Source organism: Bidens hawaiensis, unplaced genomic scaffold, assembly GCF_021521415.1.
Source record: "Bidens hawaiensis isolate Kalapana, Puna unplaced genomic scaffold, B.hawaiensis_p1.1 tig00000905_1, whole genome shotgun sequence".
Taxonomy (NCBI): Eukaryota; Viridiplantae; Streptophyta; class Magnoliopsida; order Asterales; family Asteraceae; genus Bidens; species Bidens hawaiensis.
The window spans coordinates 3,321,104-3,331,192 of NW_027491053.1; the positions used below are offsets into that span (position 1 = coordinate 3,321,104).

A 10,089-nucleotide genomic window follows, 5' to 3' on the forward strand; every position below is an offset into this window, starting at 1 on the left:
CACGTGAGTGCAATCACCATTGAAGATCATGGGGTGCACAACACTGTTGAAGAATTTGAAACAGGGGCACCACTTATTCCCATTCAGATTGGAGAGTTCAAGACCACCAAGGCGCTAGTTGATTATGGTGCGAGTGTAAGTGTTCTACCGGTAGTGTTTATGACCGGTTTGAGTTTGGACCTTTACAAGAAGTTGATACCACATTGGTGTTAGCTGATTTCACTCAAAGACGGCCCCAAGTGAAGTTCGTTGGAGTTGCAGTAAAGGTTGGTGATTTTTACTATCCTAAAGATTTTCTTGTTCTTGATTATACACCGGTAGAGAATGAAGAAGAGCCGAGAGTGATATTGGAAAGACCGTTTTTGGCAACATCAAATGCTCAAATCAATTGCCGAGACGGAACAATGCGCATGACCTTTGGCAACCGTAAGTTAATTTGGCATATTTTTTCAAATTTATTTGATTATTCTTTCAAAAATAAATCTTCTAGGTCAGGTGCTACTAACATGTGTCTTCCTCATGTAAGTGTAAGTGAGGGTGACACTATAGAAGAAAGTTTTGTGTTTGATAGGTTGAAGTGAGAGAGAGAAAAAGAGGAGCTGAATTCGGTAGACATTCATGTTGGAGAGTTGGCAATATCATGTGATGATATCAAGACTGTGAGGGAAAAAGTGGTTAATAATGAGACTGGCAAAACAAGTAAGAAGAAACCGCCAAAGAAGGAGAAGGCGAGGAAGCCACCGGGATTTGAGAATGAACAAAGACGGTTGGCGTGCTTCGGGCCAAGATGGAGTGTCATGGATAGTGTAGCACTATGTTGGAGGAGTAAGAAAAACGAGGTGGAGGAAGGTAAGCACTCCATTAGACCACCGTAACCGCCAAATCAGGCAATGGTCCGGCTGAAGACCTTAACAAAAACTTAGCGCTAACCGGGAGGCAACCCGGCCTAGTATTCAGGTACTTGTATATTTTTGTTGTAATTGAACTTTGTGGGTGTAGTTCACTATAAACCCTCACGAGACCATACTTGTCCACCCGGGCTACCGGGGGGTTTAAAGGGCTTGTTGCATACGCTAAATGCAACCATGATTCCTACGAAAGTGAGTTAGGTCTTTTAACATTTTTACTCGTTTAACAAATTTGGTTATGAAATTTATTAATCTCAGTTGGTAATTTAAAATTAATGGTTTCGCAAACGGTTTAAAAGACCTATATTTTTAACATTTGTGAGAAGCTTGCTTCTACATGTTTGAGAGTTTGCAGATTTTATTTTGAGAGTTGAGGAGGTAAGGTTCACCGAGAGATCACCGAGGGCACGAGAGTTGCACATGAGAGTTTTTCTTATTTATCAGGTGATTTCATTTTCATAACCTCATTTGTTTTATTAGTTTTGTGTTAAAAGTGTAATTGTATAAATGTATAATAAATAACCACCATCACATTAAGCCCGGTTTTAAAATTGTCAAAGTGAGTTTTAACCCCGCCCCTATTTTAGTGCATATTTTTTAACATTGTGGACTATGTTTGCCTCAAATGTGGGGTTGGGGGAGAAATTTGAAAATTGTTTTCATGTTCCTTGAATTAAGATTTTTGCATAATAAATGGAAAATGAAAGGATAATTTGGTTGTAGACTTAATTGAACTTTAAATGCTTGATTTTTAGTGGGAAACGCCTTCACGGTTTTGTTTGTTTAGCTAAGCCTGTGTAAGGACTGGAATGAAAGATTAAGCCATACTCAAGCCTTTTTATTAGATTTGATCACAAAAAATATATTTTAATATGAATAGTATAGTACAATGGTTGGATAGGCTTAACATTAGAGTATGCTAGATGGCTTGTGATATAAACATAAATGAAAATACTGCTAGTTTAAGTGGCTAACACTTCATAGGTGTATGGTTTTATGGCCTTAAATCTTGTATTGATGGGATGCTCCGGGGTTCGGAGACCATGGGTCGGTATGCGGTTTATCATCTGGTATGCGTAAATCCTAAGTGGATTTATTCATATTAAAAGAGCTTAAAAAGAGGAAACCCGTAGTTTATCTGCCAATTCATAAGTCAAAAACATGATCACAAAAAGTGCTTTCAAAGTACAAATTCACTACTGACTTGATCATCCATGCTGTTAGTCATATGGGGTTCCCTTGCTCACGTTTCATTACCATTAAGAAACGGACCACACGGGACACGTCATATGTAAGCCCTACAGATGAATTTGTGCCTACTCACGTATGGTGATGGACTTCGGGGTATTGCTTGATAACGGGGGTATGTCATGTAGTGGGGGCTATTTCCTAGTTGGTTACCTAATTGCACCTTAATCATATCTAATGGCCATTTTGGTAGACTCTAATACTTAATTTTGGGGTTTGGTTTAAAAAAATATCCAAGATTGTCTTAGCTATTACATATGGGCTTGAAAAATTGTAAAAAATGTGCAAAATTTTGATAGTCTAATCTTAAGGTTTAAGTCAAGTTGGCGTGGTCTGTTTCGGTAAAACTATAATGAAGCATGGTAAGGCGGCTTCAGGGCTTTAAGGTGTGGGTTCCATTTTAATCATATGAACTAATAACATTGTCGCACCTTATTTTTCCCGGTTAGTATTAAGGCGTGGGTCGCAATCGTGGTTTTTTTGTTCTTTGTGCTTAATTAAGATAATCTATGAAGTATTTTGAGAATGATTTCTGATTCTGATTCCATTGCAAAATCTTTTTCGGGACGAAAAAGGATAGGTGTGGGGATGTGATGGTTGGGTAAAAGTTAGTTATTAATGTATATTAATTAGTTATTTTAGTTAAATAAATGAACGAACATTGGTACTTCAAGCATTGTTATGTGTTTTCAGGACATTGGAAGCTTTGGAGCTTAATGAGGATATTTACGAGCTTGGAATGAAGGCTTAGATGTGAGAGATTGGAAGTGCATGCATCACGAGGCAGTCAAAAGATTAAAATAATAATTCTGCTGAAAAGTGCATCTTCGCGATACGCGAAGATGCAGGAGGAACAACTTCGCGATACGCGAAGTTGCAGGAACAGGGCCTGACTATTTTGTCCTTCGCGATACGCGAAGAAGCTAGCCTGTCATCTTCGCGATACGCGAAGATAATCAAAGTCGGAAAAAATTAGGGTTTGCCTTATATAAACCCCTTAACCTCCCCATTCAGATTATTACGACTTCGAGAGGCAGAAGAGGTGCTCTAGGACGATTTTCAGCCATCCCGAAGCTTCCGGTGTGTCTTACGATCGTATGTTCATCAAGATAAGTGCTTTAATGATTATGTCGATGTCCGGCTAGTCGTGTGTGTTCGTTCTAGGCTAGGTTTTTGTGTATTTTAACTTTTGACTAGATTCATATGCTTAATGTTTATGAGCTTGATTGAGCTATTGCCTTAGTCTGCTTAATTGTTGATTGATTATTTAAACAATTTGTGTTTGGGATTATTAATTAATACATTATTTGTTTGGTTGTGTTCATCAACATTTAGGGGTTACGCTCTTGTGTCATTGACTAGTTATCATCAAATATTGGCTCTTAATTGGTTTTAACAAACATAAGTTGGTAATTAGGTAAACCAAGTTCAATTGTGTCATCAATTCGGTTAGGGTATCGTTTGACATCACAATCCAACTACTAGGTTTAGTAACTACTGCGTAATCAAGATAATTGAATATGGGATTAAGTTGAATGTCACATTAACCGAACCTAGAATGAATACTTTTCATTAATATTATTTACAAATCGTTTTTAAGTAATTGTTAGTTTTAATTAATCTTTTTCTAAAAACTGCTTGACATCGTCTGTCCGCCTTAGTTAATTAATTAATTTAGTCATATTAAACATGCACTTTCCTTGAGTCCATGTGGAGACGACCTTACGTACCCGTACTTGTTATAGGTATTTAAGTGTTTTTAATTGATTGTTTGAGTAGACCACGACAGCCTACGTCACCTCCACACTTTACAGAAAAGATTAATATGAGGGACTTAAAAAATAGTCTTGGATACTCATTAATCAATAACTAATAGTTATCGGGGACTGATATGTCAGTCCCTGGCCAGTGGCAGATGCCTAGTCTAAATAGTGGTTTTTATAACTAAAAATCAGTCCTTGTTGTATTGCACCAATAGCGACTAACGGTCAGTCACTGATACATAAAAATTCAGTCATTGCTTATGACGATGACCACCTTGCTGCTTATACTTTCCTTGCGAGCGAGTAAACAACAGTTTACTATCCTTCATACTCGAGTCATCTTTTCCTTTGATCCGTTCTTCATATGCTTTAAGTCTCTCTATGGCTTCTTCTAACTTCATGTTGTCAACATCATAGCATTGTTCGATTGTTGCAACGATTTGAATAAAGCGATCTGGCATGGAGTCAAGGAGTTTCCTGACCATGTCAGATTCAGCAATTGTTGCGCCAAGCGTTACGGCTTTGGAAACTAGCCCGTTTAATTTTCCCGGGAAATCATCGATGGTTTCTTCATCTTTTATCTTTAATGACTCAAACTTAGCCCTTAGAGTTGAGAGTCATGCCTTTTTTACTCTTCGACACCCATATTCCTTACTTTGATTGCCTCCCATGTTTCTGTAGCTTGCGTATATTGGGCTACTTGTAGTACCACGCCCTCTGGTAGTGCTTGATAAAGGTAGGCTATTTCCATGTTGTTCTTTTTTAGGTCAACAACTTTTCCTTCTTCTGGTTCAATTGCTTCCCATAATCCATGAACGTTAAAAATTGCTTTAATTTTTACCGCCCAGTTGTATTGTTTGTGGAATATAATATGGGACATTGAAATGATAACAATGTGTTATCCCTTGGGAGGTTTGTCAAGGTTTCTTGTCCACTTGACATCATGCAATTGTTTCTTTAATCGCTATAAACGGGTTGGCTTGCTATTGGTTCTTCGATGCTAATATAGACGAAAATTTCCCTTATTGGTACTAGTTCTTCTTGATCGCTATAAGCCTTCGATCTCACTTAATCGTCTTTACGATCTAAGTAATTTTAATTTTCTAAATTTAATTTGAAAATTAAAATTTGTTTTATAGAAAAATTTGTTTTATAGAAAAATCTTCCGTTGATATTTTCCAATTTACTTCAAACAAAAATATTTTGTTTAAATATTCCCTTCGACTATACACACGCACATTTCCAAAACAACTTTTAAAGCTTCTTTTCTTTTTTTTCAACCGGCGATAATTTCTATGGCCGGTCTTTCTTCGGTTCCACGCTGCCACCACGGCGGTTCAAGGTTTCTTCCAGAAATCAATATGGAGTCAATCGTTGGTCTCCTGTAATCGTCTACCGATCTTCTCTCGTCGTAATCGCACCACTTGCGATATAAATTGGTAGCCTTGATCTGATTTTCAGGATGTGACGATCTGGGGTTTCGCACTCTGCAATGTTATGAAATCCATAGTCTCTTCGGGATTTTGATTCCGGAACCGGTAAGCGCTTTTCCCTCTTTTGTCAATTTTAGGGTTAGTAAAATTGAATCAGAAACACTCTATCTTCTTGTTTCTTCCTGCTCTCTGTTACCAATTTGATAGAAATTGGATCGTTAAACAATAATTTGAACACAAAATAATATGGAAACAATAACTTTATTAATTTGAATGAGTTTGTGATGATTTTACAAATGACCGGGGAGGGGAATTTATACCCTCCGGTGACGGTTATTCCGGCAGGAGACGCGGCGGTTAACAGATACTTAGCATTGGTTCTAATTCGTATTTACATTCTTTACGTAAACTATCACCTAATTACAATTTTGACACTAAACTATACTAACGGTATTTTATAATAGAGTTAACTAAATTCTAATAAACTTAACGGGATCGATGATTAACTAAGCGTCTGTACCTATAACAGGATGTTTAACGCTAATTATTCGTGAGTTCACTAGTTTACAGTAAATTTAGTATTACCTGTAGATGAGCTATGGTAACTCTGGAATAGGCGGGCTGACAGATATTGTTGTTGCAATCATTAGTCGATTAGTTACTGCATGTTTTGCGCTGCTGCCACTGCCTCAATTGCATTTCCCTGAGACCATTATCATTATTAGTTGTTCAATTATTAATTAAATGTGTATGTAGTAGAGATCTTGGTAGATATGGTAATTTACGTACGTTGACATTTCAGATCCCTAACTTCAAGCGGAGCCCCATCAGATCCGTTTCATATTGCAGCAATTGTTTGACTTTGGAGGCTCATCTAGGCCTGCTTACACAATAAATTTAAAATAATAAAAAAGAAACAAATACTATTTAGAATACATGTAAACAAACCAAAAAGGGGCGTATATACATTGATTACTTAATGATTAATAACTAAATATCAAACTTTTAAGTGTTAGTGCTTAACTAAATCTGATCGATAACATGAAGTCAAGAGTATACGCTGGATATGATATTGTTTCTAAATGACAAAGACATTACTAAGGTAAGCCGCTAACAGCAACAAAGAAACCAAAAACACCACTGTGTGCATACGACACTAAATCTTACAATAAATTAATGCTTTTAACATGACTCAAAATCTTAAACATAGGTCTGCACCAACTTACTTTTACTAAAAGGGTTGTCGCACATGATCTATATTACCTTCTACACATAACACGCATTCAATGCACACATATATCACATAAAATTCACAGCCAAAAAGCTTAGTTTTAAAACCCGTAACTAAAATCTTTAAACAGACGAAAGCTCTAAACATAACTCAAAACCCAAAATGGAGGTCTATATTCACTTAACTCTAAACAAAAAGGTTGTCACACATAACGAATATGTTAGGCTGTAAAACCATACGTTAGATTCCGGTAACTAAGGACACTGAAAGCAATCCGCAAAGCCCGCAAACTAAGACACCAAAAAAAAAAAAAACCCGTCACGTTGCACATCATCTAAATCGAATCAACCTTCTAGTAATAACCTACCGCGTGACAAAACTTAATGGCTAAAACACATGTAGAGCAAAAAGTATAACATCAAACTCACAGCCTATCTGCTACTATACACCAAGCCTAGAAATGAAGCAAGCCCAGCAGCAAAAGACATTAACAATTCCAACCATTACGAAGAATCAACGCAATTGCAAACATTGACCTGAGAGCTCGTTCAATTCGGATTGCATGTGTTTCTGACCATTACTTGAGCCAATTAAAAGTTAGTCAGTTAGTGGAAGACGACGTGTTAGAAACCTAAAACCAGTTTGTGTTCAAACATATAAATAATAAACCTGCAAAGAGTTCCATAACGAAATCATATTTGATTGTAAAACCGAGTAACTCACCCGGGGACCAGCAATCATACCAGCATAGATTGATTAAAATATTTTGATTTTATTGGGATTAAATTAACGGTCGGCTATTTAAAGTTTAGTAGTTTTTTTCTTCTAATGTAAAATTGATGAATACAAAAAAACCACCAACTATGCCATGAGCAGAATATCAATAATAAAAATTACGATATGAATTCACATACCTGGTTTCTCTAGCAATACTTACTTGCCAACTTCATACCTAAACAAAAGATACCCAAAGAATAATCGTACTTTCCAATTAAAAAGAAGTTTGCAATGGACTATATTTCAAAGGAAAATTGGTTTTTATTGGTCCCAACTATTTCATTTTTGTCGGCACTGGTCTCAACTTTCATTTTGGCTGGCAACGGTCCCAACTTTAACATTCGTTTCTTCCACCAGTACGACTGACGGAGCACTAACTCCGTTATGTTTTTGCTTATGTGTCAATCTGAGTTGTCAAAAAACATCTTATGTGGCCGCCACCATGAATTATTGATTTATACTTAACTTATAACATTCATATATTTTCCCTAACTCCTCTAACTCTTCAACGGCTCAACCAAATCTAAATCCCCAGTTAATGTCTAGAACCTAATTACATGCCACTCCTATCGATCTAACGACGAACAAGCAGCAAGCCCCAATCTTTAACAATGGATAATCAAATACGGATTTCCTTCCACACCAATGGGGCATTTGAAGTTGCACCACCGATATTAAGGTATGTTGATAGAGAAAAAACTTCATTCATGTTAGATGTTGACAAGCTTTCATACTTCGAGCGACTGGATTATGCAAAGGAGTTTGGTTCATACGAATCGAAAGTTAGTCTTTGGTTGTATTGCAAGATTCCTGATGATGGTCGTTTAAAACTATTAGTTAGTGATAAAGATGTCTTTGAGGTGTTGTCTTTGATTGGTTCCAGTTCCGGGTCTGCATAAGGTATGGTTTTATGCGTTCAAACTGATAAGTTAAGGAAACCCACAAACAATACCCGTAGCCCGCAAGCCCAACCCATTATCTCTCCAGCCCAGCCCATTATATCTCCAGCCCAGCCCATTATCCTTTTAGCCCAGCCCATTAGCCAACCAGAAGCTTGCTTGAGCCCTAGTTCAGGAGTTAGGAGCCCTAGTTCAGGATTTAGGAGGTACTCTAAACTCACAGCTAGAAAACAACTTCCACCAATTGACATAAATAAATCACCAGTTAAGGATACATGTACACCACTTAAATCATCAGCTAAGATTATTAGTTTATCACTTGGATCACCAGTTAAGGTTACAGACACAACACTTAAATCACCACCAATTAACACAAATAAAGATTCAGATAGTTTAGAAGAAGATGATTCTGATGATGAGTCTTATAAATGTGATTTGGATGATGATGGATCTGACAAAGATGATGAAGAGTGGAGGTGTTTAGTTGCTAAGTTACAACAGGTGAATGAGCAAGATGTTGAAATAAAAAAGAAATTACTTAAAGATTGTCTAAAACAATCTGCTGATGCAATTAAAGAAACATCCAGTAGTTATGAAGATTCTGATGTTGATATTGACACACCTGGAGAGAGGTGAAGATGATGACATAAGAGGTAAGAAACACAAACAAGATGTTCCAGTTGTAAGTGAAGAAACTGACTGGTCAAAGTTTAAATGGGTTGTTGGGATAAAGTTCCCCACTAGGGATGCTTTCAAGGAAGCAGTTAGATTGTATGCTGTCTCAAATGGTAAAAATGTTTACATTGCTACAAGTAACAAGAGTTGAGGAGGACGTGTAGGTGGTAAATGTGTGGAAGGGTGTCCATTTAGTCTGTATTGTTCATTTCACAAAGGCAAGAGTTGCTATATAGTTAAGACTGTTAATAGTAAGCACAATTTTTAGAGAAACATGGCAAAGAATAGACAATTGACTGCTAAGTTTATAGCTAAAGACTTCTTGCCATTATTCAAAGCTAAACCTTGATGGAGTAGTAAAGATATCCAGGATGCAGTTAAAGAGAAACATAAGGTGCTTATTTGCAAATGGTTGGCTTACAATGCCAAGAATTATGCATTTAAGATTCTTCATGGGTCAATGAGGGAGCACTACAGTAAAATTGGGTCTTACTTGGCAGCTTTGAAAGAAATAAATCCAACTTCAACCTTTGATTTGGTACTGCCCCACCAGGGTTCAATAACCAGGAACCAGATTCAAACTTGGATACATTCTTTAGATTGTTTGTGTGTTTTGACGGGGTGAAGAGGAGATTTTTGGCTGGTGGTAGGAAATTTTTGTGTTTAGGTGGTGGTTTTTTGAAAACATTTTTAGGGGGTATGTTGTTGGCTGCAATTAGGAGATATGCTAATGACCAAATGTACCATGTGGCATGGCTGTTGTTGATGGTGAGTCTAATGATAGTTGGGAATGGTTCATTGAAGAACTAATAAAATGCCTAGATGTCTAAGATGGTGGAAAGGACTGGACACTTGTCTCTGACCAACAAAAGGTATGACTTCACTTTGTTAATATCTAAGTTGTAAGTTGTAACTTGTAAGTTCTATATGTCTAAAGTTTCTTTATTATTATATGATAGGGACTAGTAAATGCTGTATCTTTGATTTGGAAAAATGTAGAGCATAGAAACTATGCAAGGCACATCTATGCAAATTGGAAAAAGAAGCTCAAAGGTAAAGAGTTAAAGATGTATTATTGGCAGGCATGTAGGGCTTATAATGAGTCTGACTTCAATGATGCTATCAAGGAGATGAGAACAATATCAGCTGATGAGT

The 10,089-nt window shown here is 36.9% G+C and overlaps 1 protein-coding gene across 1 annotated transcript; it reads right to left on the reverse strand.

Moving 5' to 3' along the window:
* Positions 1-4,170: 4,170 nt before the first annotated feature.
* On the reverse strand, positions 4,171-4,799 carry LOC143546890 (uncharacterized). The gene is made up of 2 exons (XM_077038450.1): positions 4,575-4,799; positions 4,171-4,500 (listed from the first exon to the last, which is right to left on the reverse strand). Exons 1-2 carry the CDS (start codon positions 4,797-4,799, stop codon positions 4,171-4,173), a joined length of 555 nt encoding a protein of 184 aa, XP_076894565.1.
* Positions 4,800-10,089: the final 5,290 nt, after the last annotated feature.

Bases quoted from the DNA above. Each gene is read 5' to 3' on its own strand.
- LOC143546890 (XM_077038450.1), bottom strand. From the start codon at position 4,799: ATGTCCCATATTATATTCCACAAACAATACAACTGGGCGGTAAAAATT. The intron at 4,501-4,574 runs GTAAGGAATATG...GAGTCATTAAAG, and splicing joins AAACATGGGAGGCAATCAAA to ATAAAAGATGAAGAAACCAT.